General features: G+C 33.4%; 2 protein-coding genes and 1 pseudogene across 8 annotated transcripts; 2 read left to right on the top strand and 1 right to left on the bottom strand.

Annotated features, from left to right (window-relative positions):
- Positions 1-3,768: 3,768 nt before the first annotated feature.
- Positions 3,769-9,816, top strand: LOC142527836 (sodium/hydrogen exchanger 1-like; annotated as a pseudogene).
- A 1,208-nt stretch (positions 9,817-11,024) lies between these two features.
- Positions 11,025-15,767, bottom strand: LOC142526802 (uncharacterized). 6 transcript variants are annotated; one of them, XM_075631404.1, is made up of 10 exons: positions 15,612-15,766; positions 15,365-15,523; positions 15,013-15,073; positions 13,736-13,806; positions 13,565-13,646; positions 13,026-13,141; positions 12,626-12,886; positions 12,132-12,362; positions 11,728-11,796; positions 11,025-11,438 (listed from the first exon to the last, which is right to left on the bottom strand). In XM_075631404.1, exons 3-10 carry the CDS (start codon positions 15,059-15,061, stop codon positions 11,325-11,327), a joined length of 993 nt encoding a protein of 330 aa, XP_075487519.1. In that variant the 5' UTR covers positions 15,062-15,073; positions 15,365-15,523; positions 15,612-15,766; the 3' UTR covers positions 11,025-11,324. The 6 variants fall into 6 exon arrangements, with proteins under 6 accessions (XP_075487519.1, XP_075487520.1, XP_075487517.1 ...); XM_075631405.1 differs by having other exon boundaries at positions 15,365-15,504; positions 15,612-15,764; XM_075631402.1 differs by lacking the exon at positions 15,365-15,523 and having other exon boundaries at positions 15,612-15,767.
- A 2,777-nt stretch (positions 15,768-18,544) lies between these two features.
- On the top strand, positions 18,545-21,018 carry LOC142527889 (acyl carrier protein 1, chloroplastic-like). 2 transcript variants are annotated; one of them, XM_075632876.1, is made up of 5 exons: positions 18,545-18,781; positions 19,851-19,946; positions 20,160-20,282; positions 20,664-20,767; positions 20,800-21,018. In XM_075632876.1, the coding sequence occupies exons 1-5, from the start codon at positions 18,554-18,556 to the stop codon at positions 20,813-20,815; spliced, it is 567 nt and encodes a 188-aa protein (XP_075488991.1). In that variant the 5' UTR covers positions 18,545-18,553; the 3' UTR covers positions 20,816-21,018. The 2 variants fall into 2 exon arrangements, with proteins under 2 accessions (XP_075488991.1, XP_075488990.1); XM_075632875.1 differs by having other exon boundaries at positions 20,664-20,931.
- The last annotated feature ends 41 nt before the right edge of the window (positions 21,019-21,059 follow it).

Below are 21,059 nucleotides of genomic sequence, written 5' to 3'. Positions count from 1 at the left end.
CTTTTTTAAAAATATGGCTCTCAAAATAATGAAAAAAGTAAATATCAAATTTTTTAAATTTTGTCATCTCACGAGCAACAATGTCTTAAATCTTTAAATTAAAAAATTGTCTTAAATCTTTATGTGGTGTTATTTAAGTGTGATGTATTCTCAATCTTAATTTTGTATTTGAGTTTTTATTTTAATGTTTTTATAAAATTTAGAGACAAGTAAAATATTTATTGTACCATAAATAATTAAAACTCGCGTTTGAAGAGGTTCTAAACACTATTTTGAAGTTTCATTGCGTAAAAGTTTTCCTTTTATCACATTATATGATTTTTCAGATTATTTTTTTATTCCGGTCAATAACAATTCCAAGATTTGGATTGAATTTGAATTATAAATAAAAATCTTTTTTATTTAAAAAATAATAAAACTTTGGATTTTCTGAAGGGAAAAAAAATAATAGTTTGGATTTTCTTGAAATATAGTAGGTCTCTTGTGAGACGGTATCACGAATCTTTATCTATAAGACGGGTCAACTCTACCGATATTCACAATAAAAAGTATTCAAAAGTAATATTCTTAGCATAAAAAGTAATATTTTTTCATGGATGACCCAAATAAGAGATATGTCTCACAAAATACGACATGTGAGACCGTCTCACACAAGTTTTTGCCCTTGAAGAAAAAACAAGTTAACTGTGAAATTATTGTTTAAAAAGAAATTTAATTTTATAAATGATAAGATCACTATTTGTTTGAATTTCAGTTCACAATCTAAACATTTTTAAACATATTAGTGAAATTAATAAAATATTTGAAATTATTTATAGACGTGAATTCAAATGATTCAGCAAGTTATTTGGGCCTGGAGTCATCTGCGGGACGTGATTTGGGTAGTGCAGATAAACTAGGCATTTCGAAAGCCCGGACATGTTATTTGGGCCCATTTTAGAATGTACTCCTTAATTTAACTAACAAAACATAATCCTACATAACGAGGAACCTATAGTATTGGTTTATTATAACACAATTATACAATATTAACATGATAAATAGAAAAAAAACATGATAAGTGAATTTCATATCCACTAAATACCAAGTTAAATAATATTACTTGTAATTGTGGCGCGTTTAAAATACGATATAAAGTAGTGTCATTTAAAATTCATTTCTCAAATCAAATATCTTACTCAAAATCAAATACTTACTTCGACATATTTAAAATCCTTGAATTTCGGTTATAATTTTATCGTTGAGAATAAAAAAAAAAAGATAAAATCTTAAATTCATATCTTACTTATTTATACATTAGTCAAACAAAGTATAATTGAATTAAAATGTCTCCATTATTAGTGAACTTGAAATTCATCTTAATTAACATGAAATATCGAATAATTGAATTTGAAGTTTATGATCTTACTTATCTAAAACTACAAAAATATATTTATTTAAATAATAATTCGAAATTTTATCACAAATTTGACCGAATTAACCTAATGATCTTGCCATTTTTATATCAATTTCGGGACGAAAGGAGAACTAAAATTCAGATACAGTATATGCTAATAGTTTCAAAATTGCTCAACCAAAATAAATATTTTTATAAAAAAAATTCAAATAAAATCTGAAAATGATAATAATAATTTGAAGGTGTACGGCTGCTCCAATTGGTCTTCCCTTCGTGAAAGCCGAATGGGGGCCATCGTTGACAAAAATATGGCCTGGTTTCCCTGCACGTACCGTAACATGCCATTATATAATCAATGGACATCATAAATCCAATTGGAACCTTAATAAGTAATTAGACCATAAATCCAGTTGGTTAATACATTTCGTCTGCCTTAAGTAAAGCGTGGAAATCATGCCTTGCTCGCCACAATCTGGTCGAGTGCTTCTGCTTTATTCACTAAATGCAAAAAGACACATGTGCTTACAAGCCACTAATTATGTTGAGCTGCGTTTATGCTACATAATATAAGAGCCGTGATGAGTGTGTTAATTTGCTTTTGTCGTGGGTTATACTTTTGAATTGTTCTCGTCAACAAATATATATACATAATATAAGAGCCGTGATGAGTGTTTAATTTTCTTTTGTCACGGGGGTACTTTTAAATTGTTATCGTCAACAAAAAATAAATAAATAAATATATATATATATCATTAAGAATTTGACATGCTTTATCGTTAAGAATTTGACAGAAAACTCAAGCAGAAACGTACCTGAAGTCATAATCCTGAATTCTTTAGAACGTGCATTGATCAGCTTCTAGATCTACGCGCTCTTTCCTTGATAGAAAACTTCTAGTTTTCTTTTTTGAGCTATTTTCTTAATAAGAAAGAAACATGGAACGTGAGAGCGCGTGTTCTGGGGACCATGACCCATATAAATAGATAATGTTTATTATTATCTTCTGATATTTTTGTTTTAACTCATTATAAAAACAGAAATTACACTTATGTCTCTACACATTAAAGGCACACAACCTATTAGATACATTAAAACCCAATAACTCAAATCTTTCTTAATCATTTTATTTTGGGCTTAATTTCATAGACAACCCACAACGCATAAGTATTCACATATACGCTCATATAAATAAAATTCATCCAACAGATAGAGTACTTGGTTATATGACAAAAAATCATGAGTTCGATTCTCTTTACTAACTATATCGTACGACTAAACATATATGATTTGTTTAATACGATTTATCTAATTAACATGATTTATACCTTCAAATTCTCGTTTTGTTACACATCTTTTTATGAAACTATAAAATTTAATAAAGGATTTGAAAATTTGTTACGAACATTCTTGAAACTCCAAAAGTGAATTCTCCAATTTAATAAAGCATTCATTAGGCATGGTGTTGTCTTTCTTCCTAACATATGACACCCAAAAAAGCAAAACAAGATTTACTTTAAATAATTACCCCAAAAGCCCAAACCCCCATTTCCATTTATTATTTTCGTGCCACTCACAAAAATATATTCTGAGCCACCTTTTTAATATCAAACTTACCACAATAAATGATCAAACTATTTAATTCATTTACAACCTAATTTATCGATGTATTATAATTAAGTCTTTTGGCATAGACCTAGATCCTTTAAGATTATTCTCAACTTTTCTTAAATTTTCATTTACACTATTTACTCTGCACACGCGATGTGTGTGTACAATCTTTTTAATCATTATCGATGAACTAAAGTGAAATTTGATTAATTATGGAGGGACTAAATTGATATTTGAATTGTTGAAATAAAAAAAATAAAAATAAAAGTGTGTGTTGAAATTTAAAAACAAAAAATAAAAATAATAATATTAGAAAATTGGAAAAAAAAAATTGATGTCCTTCTCAAATGATTATTATCATATCCTCAACTTTAATAAAACAGAATAGATTTAAAAAAGTATCCAAACAATTTTTTGACATTTGTCAAAATGTTTGTATCTTGCACGTCGAAATTGTCAAACCGTTTTAGTTGGTATATCTTGACATAGATGTGCCATAAGGCATCATCCGCGGGATCTTATGTGATTCTTCGTACAAAATTGAGTTCGAATCAGACGGTTGGGATACGAAATATAATCAACCCGATGATGAAGCGGATTAAGACAAAAGTGGGCTCCACTAATAAAAGGAATCAACTGTTGCCATTGGTTAAAACCCTCAGTGGGCTCCACAACCGTCAATTTCTCTTCCACGTGGCCTTTTTAAATCTGATTTATTTAAATTAAATCGTAACGAAATTGATCAGAGTCCCGTCATTTTCTCCTTCAGTTGCCATTATAAATACTGACGTTACCTCTCGCGGATTTGTCGTTTTTCTGACGATTTCCCTCTCATGCACGCACAACCCACAGTTCAACATTTTATATCTCCAAAATTTACCGTTCGAGCTTTAATCCCGTGGGAATTTGAAGCACATTGTTCGGGAAATATTTAATTCGAAAATCCGTATTTTATTTGGAAGTTCCTCAGGAATCTTCAATTTCAACGTATTATATTATTTTGTTGATTTACTGTGTTTGTGCTGGTTGAAGGAAAAGGACGGATTCAAATCCGTGTTTGAATGCAGTTAGGTTCATTTTCGGGTGATTTGAGCTAGTTCGGTGACTTGGATTTGTTGTCTTTGAGTAGTTTTGTGGAAGCAGCTTTTCCGGGAGGAATTTCGGGGAAGCTATTTGCGATCTGGTTTTCATTTGACGTTTGAAACGGAGATCTGATTTGGAGTTTAGCCTTTGATGAAGGAGATGTTTCTTGGCTTTTAGTGAGGTGACGAGAAATGTTTGTTTGTATGTATTCTTTATTTTTAGTTGATGCAATCACGTAGCCATGCTCACATGTTTATTGTGCTCATAATAAGTACGCATGACGTTTTGATTTATTTTTCAGGGTGTTGTCTATTTCTTATCTTTCTTTATTTCTTCGAGTGTGGCTGCATGTGCCTAACGTCTGTGTTGGTATTATTTGTTGATAAATAATGGAAACAAGGCAATCAGCCCATAGATAATCTTGATTTTAATTTTATCTGGTTTGAAGTTGTGTTTGAGCTTTGTTTGATGATGGACAAATCCAAACATGAATTAAATGTCCTGGCTGGACCTTGAGTGGCTTGATGTTTTTACATCTATTTTACAGATTATTAGCTTGTGCATCAAGGACTGATTCTCAACCATCTTGGTTCATGTTTTGGAGTAACAGAATCTCGATTAGCCTGACCATTAGGATGTTGTGAACTCGTGCTTGCTCATTAACTGACCAACTCCGGTTGTACAAGTTCGAAATGCATTTCATTACATATACCAGCCTCTTGTTTATTACATAGCTTCACTGTCACATTTATGCTCCCTTGTAATTAAGGATTTGCCGATGGTTAGTTGTTCTATGAAGTGAATTCAAAAAAGTTCGAATTTTTGTGTTGTTTTTTCATCTAGTTACATGGTGCCTTGTGGATATTCTTGTCTTATAACTGCAATTACGTGCAATGAGAGAACTGGTTGGGAAAGGAAATTCGGAGATTCTATTATTTAATAAATTTATTGATATCAGTATTCTGCCTTTTGTTTTAACTTGCAGGAATAATTTTGCATGCGAGCTGAATTGAGTTTTTTTGCTTGAAGCTATTTGAGAACTATAGTTGGCCAAATTTATTGGATGAAATTGGGTTTGACTCTGGAACTTCGCGAGGGACGATGAATATGCTGTTAACTTCTGACCACACACGTGCAATCATAATGACAATATTTATCTGAATAATGATTTTATTCATCAGTTGTATTTGGCATTTGGATGATTACAACTTATTTAATATCATAGGGAGTAGGCACCGGAGTTTTGATTCTAGTAATAAGTGGTGGGAAAAGCTCGCGTCTTTTGGTTTTCAGTGAGGATCTTTTCTTCTTCTATCTCCTCCCACCAATTATTTTCAATGCTGGGTATGTTCTTGTTTTGGAAAAATAATCTCACTATTATCTTTTGATTGTCTTTGACATTTACTTTGCAATCTGTGGTTTACAAGAAATCCATATGATTATTTTGTATTTGGAGCCATGATATTATTCTCTTATTCCGTAAAATGACACTAGGATGTTTTCCCTATTTTCGTATGTATTATGAGGGTATTAAGAGATGATGAGTTCAATTCTATTACGAGACCTAATCAACATAATGGTAAAAAGTATCAGAGATTTTCCATGAATTTTATTTAATCAGACGTCAAATTTCCCCTGAGTAGCATTTTTTGCAGCATTCATTGTAAAACATAGTATGCAAAATTATATCTTTCGTTGGAATATATTTATTTGCAAGAGTGTTACTCAGTGCCAGTGAGATATAAAAATCATATCTGGGGTTTGCTTTTGATCGGTAGCCCATGAGGTTGAGGTTTCTGTTACTCTGAACTCTAAACCTTAGTTTCATTTTATGATAATGAGAAACTATAAGGTGTGGTTAAGACAGAATCACAAATTACTTAATGCTTATTCTGGACGACACTCTTTTCCTGGATCAAATCTTTCTGCAGATGGTCTTACCCCGGAAGTCTAACGTGTTTTGCTATTTGAGTGGAAGTGACTAATTTTACTGTCCTTTTGAGGCTTTCCAAATTATGCTAGGTTTTGAGGTGTGAGATTAACATACCGATTTCTTGAGTTCCGTTTTCTTTCCTCAATCTTTCATCAGGTTTCAGGTTAAGAAGAAACAGTTCTTTCGCAATTTCATGACTATTATGCTGTTTGGAGCACTTGGCACCTTGATATCCTTCATAATCATATCATTGGGTATTGCTTTGTATTTTATTTTAGTTATTCAATTGATGGATTGCCCATGTTACTAATGAGAATTATTCTTGTCTTTTATGTAGATTTAAGTCAGTTTTGTTTGATATTAACTGTCATTGTTTCAGCCACTTGCTCTTTTCTCGTTTGGTGTGTGTTGGAGAGCTAAACCTGTTCAACAAAAACAAGAAAATTTATTTTACCATGTCAATTAGTGGATAAGCCTTTTTGTCAACTTTTGTTTTCTTTTTTCCTTCTTTAAAACTTTATCACCTTTGATATAGAGCTTAGATTTCTGAAGGTTGCATATATATGTCGTGATTCAATTTCAATGTGATAATTCATTCATATTGTTCCTCCTGATTTTTGGAATGTTAATGCTATGCCACAAACCGAATAAAATATTTTCTAATCGGGACTTGGGAAAACAATAACCATGAGCAATTTACTGATAATTAGTCCGTCTCTCTTTCTCACTTCTTGTCTCAATTCTCAAGTTTTATTTAGATTTAGATGGGAAAACAATTCGGAATCATATAGAAATTTTTTTGATATTACTCAATAAGTTGTGTGCTCATTCCTTCATGTCACATTTATTTAATTTGTAAACTCCAAATGATTATGCTCTTTCTTACATCTTCTAAATCTTGTGGCAGGCTCTATTTTCTTTTTCCAGAAAATGGATGTTGACCTTGCTATTGGGGATTATCTTGGTATCTCTCTGTTTCTTACTTTCAATATGTGTGACACTTATTTCGGTTTCGAACAAACTGTATCTGCTTCATTTCAGCAATTGGAGCAATTTTTGCTGCAACGGATTCAGTTTGCACATTGCAGGTAGACTAAGCAGCCTCTGCCATTGAAATTTCTAAAAAAAATTCTTCTATCTCGAGACATTAAATCTACCGCTGCAGGTGCTAAACCAAGATGAGACACCTTTACTCTACAGTTTAGTATTTGGGGAAGGAGTTGTCAATGATGCCACATCTGTGGTGCTTTTCAATGCTGTCCAGAACTTTGACCTGTCTAATATCAATGCTGCTGTAGCTTTGCAGCTAGTTGGAAACTTCTTTTATTTGTTTGTCACAAGCACTGTCTTAGGAGTTGTCGTACGTTGCTCCCTCCCTCTCTCTCGGTGGGGATCTCATTTGTTAGCTTCTTAGATATTTTGAAAGTAATGTTTGATTTGTCTTGTACTGCAGGCTGGATTGTTAAGTGCATACGTTATTAAGAAGCTCTACTTTGGAAGGTTGGTGACAATTGCCTTCCCTGTGAACGTCTTTTATCACAACAACAACTGAAATCAAAATTTATTACCACATTGTACTTGAGAACTAACTATTGCCGAAGATTCTATGAACCCCAGAAACAGCAAGCTGAGTGAAGTATTTGATACCTGTGCACATAGCTATTTTTCATAATCCATTGTAATGAAATAATGTAATATTTTAGAGCTGTCTTCCATAAATCTATCAGAAGATAATTCAATCTTATATAGAAATGTTGGGATTAAGATCAGTTGATAGCCTCATAGCCCTAGCTAGTAGTGTTCTCTGAACTCCGTGACTGATTCTCTGATCAACCGCAGCCATTCCACCGACCGTGAGGTGTCCATCATGATGCTTATGGCTTACCTTTCATACATGTTGGCTGAAGTAAGTCTTTCGAATAATTGTAAGAAATTTTGTGAATTTGGCATTCTTTTAGTATGTGATTTGTAAGAGTGAACCATCTTTTTAACCCGATGTATCCTGCAGTTGTTCTATTTAAGCGGCATCCTCACCGTATTCTTTTGTGGGATTGTGATGTCACGCTACACCTGGCATAATGTCACTGAGAACTCAAGAGTTACCACCAAGTATGATATTGTTTGACAATTAGAGCCACTTGGAAGAAACTATTGCTTATTTCATTTCACGTCCCATTTCCATTAAAATCGTTACTTGACGTGTATATTTAACCATTTACAGGCACGCATTTGCTACTCTGTCTTTTGTTGCTGAGATATTCATATTTCTTTACGTTGGCATGGATGCTCTAGACATTGAGAAATGGAGAGTTGTAAGTACCAGGTACGGTGCATGTGTGCTACTGCAAGTTGATGCATAAGCAAGAACAGCGTACATTCTTCATCAAAACATTATCAAAGAGATATACAATAAATCTACAGTTATCTGAAAATTTCACAACTTTCATATATCGGTTCTTTTTTCAGTCCCAAAACATCAGCTTCTGTTAGTGCAATACTACTGGGATTGACCTTGGCTGGAAGAGCAGCCTTTGTTTTCCCTTTATCGTTCCTGTCTAACTTGACCAAGAAGTCTCCCAATGAGAGAATTGATTTTAAGCAGCAAGTAAGAATAATTGTTAAAGGCGTGCAAAACCTTCTTCATGTTTACTATTTAATAATCGTCAATAGCGACTGCAGATTACGATATGGTGGGCTGGTCTTATGCGTGGTGCTGTTTCCATGGCCCTCGCTTACAACCAGGTGAAGCTGTAACTCAGTTTACTTTTATTGCCTAGCGTGGGTGCATACAAAGGAATATATGCCGACCAATTTCTTTCTTGTACAGTTTACTATGGCAGGCCACACCCAGTTATGAGGGAATGCAATTTTGATCACAAGTACAATAACTGTGGTGCTTTTCAGCACTGTGGTAAGATAACTTAAGCTTCCGAAAAACAAAAAAACATAGAAATTATATATGAAAGATGTGCATCATTTTGTACTTGTCACCGTGATGCGATATTCCTTTTGTACCCTTGCCATTTATTTTTGCTAGAATATGATCTCTATAAGTTGACTTCATGCACGTTGTATGGCATAATTATGCAGGTTTTCGGGTTGATGACAAAGCCTCTTGTAAGGTTATTAATGCCATCTTCAAAACAACTGACTAGAATGGTTTCTTCAGAGCCAGGCACCCCAAAATCCTTGATTATTCCACTTCTAGGCGAAAGCCAAGATTCTGAAGCTGAGCTATTCGTTGGTAATGGAAAAGCTTCAGAATCTCATGAAGGTGGCAAGACCTTACTCCATCCAAGCAGTTTGAAGATGCTACTTACAACCCCCACTCGTACAGTCCACTACTATTGGAGAAAATTCGATGACGCATTCACTGCGTCCTGTTTTTGGTGGCCGTGGTTTTGCCCCATACGTTCCAGGCTCACCAGTCGAACAAAGCATCCATCTTCTACAAGGTGAAGAATAATCATGTTGTGCTAATATTCATTTGCATCGTGTTTGCTTTGTCGCAAACGATCAGTTTTGAGCTTTAGGACGATTATTTTGGTCGTGTGGGGGTGGAGGAGGTAGCAGAGATGTCTATAATTGGTGGTATAGGTCGCAAGGTTACGTTCATTTGTTGTGATATGCCAAGTCAAAGTGTCATCTTGGTTTCTTTGCGGATGGTAGTTTCTTTTAACAGAGCTCGATTGTTATACAGTTCGAGCTGTTATCGCCAATCGAGTTTAAACTCTATATAATTGCTCAAGCTCGCTAAGTTCATATCATTATTAATTTTTATATTGGTCATACACCATAACATACTCTATCAAGTAAAAATTAAAACATAGTCTTTCAGTTACAATCACCTTTTATCTCCATGAAATATATATCATATTATATAAAATAAAAAGAACTTCAGAGCAACTCCTTCTTTAAAATAAGAGCATCAAATCATAGAAGTTCACAGTTTCTATGAAAACAAAAGAAGATATTTTAAAAAAAATTTAAAATCACGGTTTACATATAAAAGTACATAACCAAAAAGTATTTAAATATATACAATTTTTTAAAGCAAATATAGACATTTATTTTACCTAAATATTTAATATGCAAGCAAAAAATACTAGATGCATTCAATGTACTACTTACTAGTGATTTATTCTGTATATTTACTTAATTTTGAATTCGATTAACTATAAAGCTTCAATGAACAACTGGAGCTCAACTCAAAAATTTAATGATCCAAGTAGCCTTGGAAGTTTTAGAAGCTCGACTCCGTATGGTCTTATTTCGACTCGTATCTTTTTTCCGTCCCCATGTTGTCATGTTAGCCATTTGTTAGGGAATAACGAAAACTAACTTTGTACCTGATTGATGATCCTCTATCTAGTTACCCGATTGGAATTCAACTCATTTATTATGTATAACAACAAAAATTCTCTATTATGGATGTAAATATTTTGATTAAATTTGATCGAACGGATACTCATGTCAATCATATACATGAGCCAAAAAAAACATGTATATATATGTCATATAATTGAAGAACTTATTATGGTCTTGGATAACCCCAACAATAAACTGCTAACTCCTCGGATATTTGTGTCACTGCTCTCATCCAATCCAAATTGGGAGGGTCTCAAGCTCATGATCTTCGGAAAAAAGGGAAAACCCATAGCTTGCTCGACTCTCCAACCTCTCGAGCTCCATCCTTGTTCCTTAGTATGAAGCAATATCAAGTGACGGTTCTCGCTCTCAACCTCCCAATACCTAGACAAATAGAATGGATGATGTTTACCCGAGTCTTTCATCAACTCCACGCGAATCGGAACTAACAAGTAGGTATACCCAAGCTCTCTAGGATGTACGACTATGAGTTTCCCATCTTGAGAATACTGGAAACGACAACTGGGTGATGGTGTTTCTACTTGTAGACATATCATATCGGATAAGGTATAAATCTCGAATGAAGATCTAACAAATAAAGTACAATTTTGATTTAAAACATTCATTGATTCCATGTAAAAAATAGGACTCCCTTCTACCAATAAATATCAGATATGTCAAAAGATGGTTGGTACTCGTGTTATTGTCAGTCTTGAGCTCAAGTTATGACGATAAAAGAAACCCATCAAGCACCATCTAGTCTACCATATGTAAAAACAGCTTTTCAGACACATCAATGTTCATGTGGGGAGCAAAGCATACACATTATTTAATGCAATCACAAGATCCCAAGAGGAAAACGAAGGCCTCCCTTTTTTCTCCTTTTATATTTGATAGAAGTCAGTCCTTTATACGTTCTTATTACTATATCCAGAGTTAACATCGAAATACGAAGCCAGCTGACAGACTAATCAGCGCGACTACGCAGACAAATAGTGGAGGAAAACCAACTTGAACTTTTCTTCCACCACCCTTTCTCCTTGAAATCGCCTGTGAAGGAAAGAAAAAACCATTAAAGAGTAAAAAAGGAAAAATAATCGTAACCGAAACCGACATATAGTCAGTTGCAAGAGTATATTATCCACTTGTAGAGAATAGCATTCGTTTTAATTAGTGCATAAAAGCAATTTCTCAATTTGTTACTATCATGTTATGCATCATAAGTCATAAACATGGTTTCAGTTATTCCTATAGATTCAGCCATTACAAGAAAGTAAGGACGTTACGCTCGGAGATTTAGACAAGGAATGTAGTGTATAGATTCAAAAACCAATTCTACCTTCAGTGTTTCCTTCTCACAGATGGTATGCATATTTTCTTCTCGCAGTTTCATAATGGTGCACTCAGCCTGTAAGAATGACAAAAGATAAGATGCATCAGCTGAGTAAGTCCGGACCAAATTACACCTGGACATGTGAATGATGCAAAGCCTGTATTCAAAATGGGTAGATATCACTTTGTTTTACTGGTTGCTACCGATGTAGAGTTAATATAATTGGAGGAAAATACCCTGTTTCTGGCTATGCCTACAGTCTATGCCCTGCATTCTTAAAAGATATGACACACTTGTACCACAATATGAAGCCACGTTTGAGCTACACTTCTAGTCCCCAATAATGGATTATATGCAGCTCAAAGTATATTCAGCCCCCAGAATTTGGGTACCGTATGATAAATAATAACCTCGGCTAACTTTGAATTCAAAGCACTAATCTTCAACTTTAACTTCTCAACATTGTCCGAAAGTAGCAACTTTGTTGCTTCCCCGTCTTTAACTTGTATTGATTCATCATCGTTACAAAGGTGATACTCCTCATCCTTGGCAGGAAATGACTTCATATTGTCCTTAATATTTGGTGATTTAGACTCCTCCGAGTTATTAACGGTTTTGGTTCCCTCGACTTTCTTATTTAGCTGCATCCAAGAGACAGATAGCTTCATAATTCGATTGGGTTAACGAAGCAAATGCTATGTATTCTAATTAGATGTAGTTCAAATAAAGATCTCTTTCAAAAGGCATTCTCGATTATAGAGTTAGTACAGCATTGTTGATTGCGAAATCAACTAGTTAACAAGGTACGGATTGTCATCAATGCTTACAGCTAAATAACAGTAAAAATGGGGCCTGGATCCTGCTGTTTATCATTCAGGAAAGATGCGATGTAAAGATGTCTCACCATACAGGGAGGGGGTATGTTTTCAACTCCACCCAACAATTGAACTTCGAGAACTGATGTCTCAAATGATGGTTCTTGCTTAGAAACTCCATTAAGAGGCAGAAAAACAGGTGAATGTGGCTCTTTCAGGGATAAAGTTTCATGAGAGGCTTCTTCCTTGAGAATTCCATGAACAGGTTGCTTCTGGGGTGAATTGGGTGCACTGGTGAGAACAACCCGGATTTTGGTCTCTTCAATATATTTTTCACCCCCCTTAACAAACTGCCAGAAGAATAAGAATAAGAATAAGACAATACTTTGCAATCCACCAACTTTCCCGATAGTTTGACATGCAAGAAAAAGGAAAGTAAGTAAAGAAAAGTACAGATACAATTCAAAGTTCAGTGTGGCTGCTATCTACCATGCTAGGCACAATCTCCTCTTCTATGGTGCCAAATGGTACCACTGTGCTCTGAATCAGGAATTTGTCCTTGCATAGCATCTCAGAGGGAGCATATTTCTGAGCTTGCATGGTAACTGCATCGGAAGAAGACATCAGAAACTCTCTAACCCACAGCATATGTGATGGTAATTGCAATAAAATATGATAATGATATCGAAACATGAAAAGGATAAATCAAACATGAGAAGCAGAACTTTACCGCTAGACACAAAATGTTTTTGGCAAAAAAATTTCAAATAAAAGTTTTAAACTCCGTTTTCATAGTGATAGGTGCATCAGTTGCACAACCATAGTAGTAATGTGTCCAAAATTGATGTAAATTATTAGTAGATATCTATACTTCGGATCCAAAAAACAAGTGTCCCTGAAAGAAATTAAACAACTCACAGCTCTAGATAAGTTGCAGGGGAAATGAAATACAGTCTTATACAACCAATGCCCCCACCATGATTTAAAAGAATGAAGTATTGCAAGAACAAGGAAGGAGAATAAAATACCCGTGAAATCATATGTTGAGTTTGGCTTGATTATACCTACATTAGGCCTCACACAGTACTTCTTGGGCGATGTTGTCTTCACCTGAAAAATGATCACATAGATTCACTAATATATATTCATCGCAGCTGCATAAAGAAAAGATACAAATACAGGGTCGAAAACCAATTAACCTTGAAAGCTACGTACTGCTCCGTGACATTGGCAAGGTGTACAGCACATGAACTCTGTTTCTTCACCTCAACTTAAAAGACAAGAGAGTGTCCGAGCAGAAACAATTTCAGACGAGAGGTATGAGGATTTATCAATTTCAAATAGTTAATGAGATGCTACCCTAAGGGCAATTGATCTAACGGCCTAAATTTTTTTGGTCACGTGGAAATACCTTTTCATGTGGACCCCACCTAGCCACTAGCCAGAAGAATTTAAGCAAGTATGCCACTATCAGGGTAGCTTGAACTCATGCAATTCTGTTCTTTTTTTAGCTTTTGTTTGAAGTTGTGGACTCAACCATTTAAAGTAACAAGAACTTGTTTAAATAGACAGACTTATACTGAGAAATGTTGAGCACAAATATCAGGAGATGATAAAGCAATGAACAACTTCTTGAAAGAAGAAACCGAAAGATAAAATGTGGCATAGAATGAAAAAGATTCAAGTCCACGCTCCACTGAACTGAACAAAAGCTTGGTTCTACGCAAACGGAGAAGTAAGGATTTTTCCTCGGTTTCAATTTTCAGTAAAGAAAAGAAACATTGTTTAGAAAACTATTAGAGTTCAGAACAGAACAATCAGATAGATTATCTGCATACATGATGAAATGGAGATGAACCAATTGTACTGCAGCGAATATGGTAGAAAAAGGAGGAAAGCAACATAAATCTACAAAAGACTGAATTTTGTTTGTCATACAAATATAACTGTCTTACGTTTCTTCAAGAAGAACTTCTACCCAGCACTCCACAAACAAAAATTAACTAGGTATTTCCAAAAGATGATGCATGGAACATACAAGCAGCTAAGGAAAATGCATCCTAAAGTTTTCTGCTTGAGATTAGATGTTCTATTGTATATGTGAGAAGCTTCACCGGGAACAACTGACATGGAAATGGTACAGCGCAATAATAAAGAACCAAATCGACATGGCAAAAGGCATAATTAATATGATGCTGGGTTCTAAGTAACTGCGACAAGAACATAACTTTCCCAATCCCATGCACAACAACCTGCATCAATTTTGACGAAATGTTGTTTCCAAAATGGTAAGGAAAATTAAAGCGGTGATTCTTATTCCACATACAATTTAATTTAAGAATATCAAACGAGTACTTCTTTTCAAAGTTTACTATTTAAACCCAACGTCCAAGCATGGGATACATCCCTAAACACAATTTAAGGCCGTCAAAAGATTCAAAACAGTAGCATTTGGCAGTTGCATTATTTTACTTACATACGAATTTAATTTCCCGAGGTAAAATCTCTACTAGCTGAGTATTCATAATTCTTCAAACCTGAAATAACACGCAAAAGTCAACAGACTTAAACTTAAAGCAATAACAATAGCAGATTATTTTAATTCATTCCTTCACTGGCCAATAGAACAAACCTTGACAGTTTAATTAAAAGCAGGGGTCCAACACAAAAACAAAACTTGCACATTCTCTTAACAGACTGAAAGGCATTTGCTTTAAAATACAGGTAACGTGGACTAAAAATCAGTAATCAAGGACAATTAACCCCAAATTCAATTTTCCACGTCCACCAAATATGGAACTTCATCTTCCACCTAAACTATCACTTACAGCTTTGTACTCTCTGAGCAGTGGCTGTACAGTGCTTTATAAAGTTCAAAAGCTACCACACACTGTTTACAGGACAGTTTATCAATAGATTCGAAGTCCAAAAGTATTCAAACTCAATAGCCGAATCAACACAGTACGATCTTCAAAAAATAGCAATCACTGCATGAATTTATGATCTCCAAACCATCATCACCCACACCGCTCACACAAATAGAACGTGAAAAATTAGAGGAAAAAAAAAACTTACAGGTACTGAGATGCTGTGCGAACCAGAATCCGATTCTTCAAATTCGAACAAAGACACCCGTAGAAATCGATAACGAAGAATCATATGCGAAAGTGATCGTGTTTTTTGAGAACAGTCGTTGGGATCTTCACTTGGTTTAAATTTTTCTAAATTTTATGAACAGAACCAACTTATTCAAATAAAAAAATATAAATTAAATTAAATAAAATATTCGTTTCATAAAATTAATTTAAATTTTAGAATTTAAATATTTTTTATTTTTCTAAACTCGAAACTTGATCTTAATTTTGAATGTCATTTTGTTCTTACTGATAAAATTTTGAACGAAGAGTAATAATTATATATTTTTCGAGCATACTAATGATTATATTGAGAGATTAAAAAAAGAATTTTTGTTCAAATAAAAAATAAATAATGTAATTGTGCTTTTGTTCTTGTGCTGATAAAATTATTGATTTCAATCTAACTCAAATTGTAGTAAACTAGCAGTTCTGTGTGTAAAATAATAGATATGATATAAATTTATATATTTAATTCATATTTTTATTTTTTTACTGTCTGAACTAAATTATAGTACAGGTCCTACTGTTACTAGTAATATGTAAAAAATTGTGTGAGACGTTCTCATGGTTCGTATTTCATGAGACATATATCTTATTTAGGTCATCCATGAGAATATATTACTTTTTATGTTAAGAGTATTACTTTTTATTGTGAATATCGGTAGGATTGACCCGTCTCACAGATAAAGATTCGTGAGACCATTTCATAAGATACCTACTCTTACATACATATCGTATGTGCGTTGTTCCTAGTCTTATAAATTTTACCCATATGATCTGACCATCAATTACAAAAGTTCACAATAAACTTGCAATGAAACTCTCCGCAAAACATCGTGGAAAAATGTTTCTCAGAAGTTGATATAAATTCCATAAAATTGAACCTCCTATAAGAAAAATGCAAAAATTTGTGTTAGACGGTCTCACAAGTCGTATTTTGTGAGAAAAATCTCTTATTTGAATCATCTATGAAAAACATTAATTTTTATGCTAAGAGTATTACTTTTTATTGTGAATATGGGTATGGTTGACCCGTCTCACAGATAAAGATTCGTGAGACCGTCTCACAAGAGACCTACTCAAAAAAAATTACGGTTGAAGAAAATAATTAAATCAAGGTTCTTAATTTGTATGCATTAATTACTTGTAATAAAATTAGAATATAATAAAAAGCAGTCTAAATATCCATTTAAAATTCGAGAAATTATCATCAACTATCAGGGACGTTCTATTTTCAATAGGGTTAGTACTTAGTAGGTAGTGTGGTTGGTTGTTACCGTCCATTTTTAAAAATCATACCGACAAATTATATATTAATATCCGATAATTATATAGGCCATATATGCTCAAACATTAATAATAATAATAATATAACAAAAAATATAAATAACACACAGCCAAACATACATATATTTAAATATGAGTTGGTGACGGTTTCAAAGATCTATATTCGTGAGACGAATTGAATTGGTCCATATTTAGAGTTAAAAGTAATATTTATATTATAAAAATTAATATTTTTGGATATGTTGGGCTCAATATGTGTTATGTCTCATAAAATTGACCCGCTAAATAGTTTCATAAGAGCGTGTGTTTAAATATTCTATTAAAAAAAATACACCTATTATTTTTCTTGGATTAATATGAGCAATTTTTTAAATTTTTTTAAGATTTAATCTTCGTTACTAAATTTACAAAAAGATCCTTTAAGTTTTGTGTATATCTCTTTCTCCAAAAATATAATTTATATATTGAAATTACATTTGCTCAATTCATGAATAAAATTCACACTATATTCCAAAGGCGTTTTCACAAAAGTATTTGTGTTAAAAACTATTTTAAAATTCTAACAATATTTTTAAAAATAATCTATAAACATTAAAAATATTTTAAAAAATCATAATTAATAATTTATTATTTTAAAAAATATTTTGTGTAAATTAAATACACTAGTCTATGTCTTTATCAAAATTACTTGGATTGCTCAGCCAACGACTCCAAATTCAATTCACGTCAAGTGGCCAACCAAATTTGTAACTCTCATAATTATTATTTTCATGTATGAATTTTCATATTAAAAACATCCAATTTATCAAATCTAGCAAGATTTTACCAAGATACCGTTGAACTAGTTGATTTTCAATAATAATATAATAACGCTGAATAAATATATTTCCTCAAAAAGTTACGTTAATAATAAAATCTCTACACAATTATCTAAAACAAATAAAATAACAAAATTCGTTAAGGGTATTTTTGCGAGAATTTTGCTAAAATTTTGGAAAATTGAATTTTATGGTATAAAAAACATCAAAATATAACCAATAATCTTCTTAACAAAACGAGTTAAGGGTATTTTAGAGAAATAATTGGTTTTAGTATAAAATATTAGAATGACGATTTTAAAGAAAGAATAGATTTCTTATGAGACGGTCTCACAAATCTTTATCTGTAAGACGGATCAATCCTACCGATATTCACAATAAAAAGTAATACTGTTAGCATAAAAAGTTATACTTTTTCATGGATGATCCAAATAAGAGATCCGTCTCACAAAATACGACCCGTGAGACCATCTCACACAAGGTTTTGCCTTACAATAAAAAATAACTATTTTGACATGAAAATCATTTTTTTTATAGATGACTTAAATAAGATATTCATCTCATAAAATTGACTCGTGAGACCGTAAATTTTTGTGTATGCAATTGAAATGGAAAAAGTATTACTTAAAAACTAATATAATGGTTGTCCAAAAAACAAAAAATTGGACCTGAAAATACCAAACAAGATTTCCTCGTTTTCCCAAACAAGCTCACATCCAAACACACCTTTTCGATACAATCGAAGAAAAGATCAAACAAACAATAGAAAAGTTTAATGTGTATATATATACCAAGAGAGCTCGTCTCATTTCTCACTATTTTTCTCTACACAGTTGGCTTGCTAATCACCATACCAGCACGTCACAAACTTCGTGCTCTCCGCCGCGGCTCTCTCTCCTTCTCCCCTTTCGCATATCCATTAGTTGATCCCAGAATAATGGCCTCGTTCGCTGCTTCTCCTGTTTCATTTTCACCTGTTTCTTGCACCTTGAAGAAGAATCAGGTACATTCCCTTCCCCGCGATGTATTCGATTTTTGGAGGCTTTTCTTTTGTGTTCTGTTGTTCTTTTTGTTGGGTTTAATGTTTTTGTCACTGGGTAGTTTCTCTCGGTTTCTATGTGTAGGCGTATAATTTTTTTTTAGAACTGAAGTCTTGGGGAGCTGTGTATTCAGTCGTGAAATGTATACGTTTTTTCTTCGTGGGTTAAAAATCTGATCTGTTTGTTGTAAAATATATGTTGATTTTATTGTTGAAAAAAATCGACCCTTTTTACCTGGGTTGTGAAATTTAAACTATCTAATCACGAATGATGACGAAATCTTTGATTTTGATTGCTTTTTGATTATATAGTTATAAATATATTGTCATTATGTTGGCTGATAGGTTTCTTGGAATCTCATATATTGGTTGCATTAGCATAGTTTCATGATCTACCAAAATAACTCTGATTTTTCGCTGTGGATTATTGATTTCCAAACAGGAAGTCCGATTTCTGTTTTTTTTTTCAAGTTTTAAGTTAAAAATCGGAACCTAGCAGATAGATTTCTCGAGGGAAAAAGATTTCGGAGTCTCATCTCAAACAAAAGGAATCAAATTTCTTTTGTAGGCAATAAATTCGAGTTTCATGGGTATGTGTTTATCTAAGCACGACACTTGTCTCCCGAATGTTATTTAAGTTTTATTTTAGCATGAGCTTAACAGTATTGTGTTTTTTAATGATGGTGTTCTATATTACTATATTATATGTAGCGAAAATTTATGAAGATTCAATGCTGACCTCGGTACCACTTATATGAGAATGTCTAAAGGAACGCAGCAGTTTTAGTTCTATTTTGATTGCCTGTGCCATTGGATTTTGAAACAATGCGAATAATTATGAAATAATTCAAATTTTAGAGAAAATTTTCAAAGCTGTTTTAGTTAGCGATTTTTATTACCTCAAATGTGATTAATTATGGATTATTATATTCAAAATCAATCAATTACATCAGATAACATGCTTTTTGAAATTTCTTTCATCTCTATTTAATGCCATGTTTTCACCAATCTTATATGTTTTGAGATCAAGCAGGTTTCAAATTTAAGGAAGGCTTCACTTTCATTCCATGTGAAGGGCTTCCCATCTCTCACGGCACAGTCATCCACTCGTTTCCGAGTTGCATGTGCAGTATGTCTCGTTTATACCAACAATCATTTGTTCATCATTTTGCTTAGCATCTTGCTATCATTGTCATGAAGTTTTTGTCGTTTATTCCATGTTCACCGGTGATAGGTGGTGTTTTTTTATTTATAAATGAATTTCATTACTTATCCAAAAAGTGGAAAAGATAGTGAGTGGTGTTTATTACATTCTCAAAGAAACAAAAATTATTTTGTATAGGCCAAACCTGAAACGGTGGACAAAGTGTGTGAGATTGTGAGGAAGCAACTCGCCCTTCCTGCCGATCGAGGCGTCTCTGGAGAGTCGAAGTTTGCAACACTTGGTGCTGATTCACTTGACACGGTAATGTGGAATTAGTGAAGCATTGATATCAATCAAACATTGTGTTTCTTAACTATTGGCTAAATCATTCATTTCAACCTCCGAATTTTCTAAATAGTTGCGTAAATTAAAAATTGCTTCCTTTTTATATTGTTCGGCTGTCAACTATTTTTCTTGGGATTTTTATTGTACTTTTTTCTTTGTTTACAAACACTCCTCTAACCATCTTGCATTGTTATGTATGAGAATATGATATGTGGTCTGTCATTAATGGTTGTAATATCTATCTCTGGAAAAATATCAGACTCAAACAGCCTAGAAACAGAACCTGGGATCGGACCATTTCTTGGTAATGATTGTATATTTATGATGTCAATTGAAACGTTGCCGTTGTTCGCGTAGGTTGAGATTGTAATGGGACTCGAAGAGGAGTTTGGAATCAGCGTCGAGGAAGAAAGCGCCCAGAGCATCACCACCGTTCAAGAAGCGGCTGATATGATCGAGAAGCTCTTGGAGAAGTGAGGAACTCGGGATTGAGGCTCTTGGAGAAGTGAAGAACTCGGGATTGAGTCTTAGGACCGTTGAGTTTGAATGATTTTTATTGTCATTGTTTGAGGGCACTTGCCTTCTAGGTACTTTTACTGTAATGAACCACCGGGTTGTTGCTGCCCATGTTTGTTCTGTTTTCTTTTTCGTGTTAAAGGGAGTTTGTCTGCAAAAAACCAATCCAGCAAGAACTTTTTAAAATTAGAAGTTTTATTTAGAAAATCTTATAAAAAACAGAATTTAGTGCAAATT

Source organism: Primulina tabacum, chromosome 15, assembly GCF_025594145.1.
Source record: "Primulina tabacum isolate GXHZ01 chromosome 15, ASM2559414v2, whole genome shotgun sequence".
Lineage (NCBI taxonomy): Eukaryota > Viridiplantae > Streptophyta > Magnoliopsida > Lamiales > Gesneriaceae > Primulina > Primulina tabacum.
The sequence above is the reverse complement of the archived record's forward strand: the minus strand, read 5'-3'. Positions and strand labels throughout refer to the sequence as shown.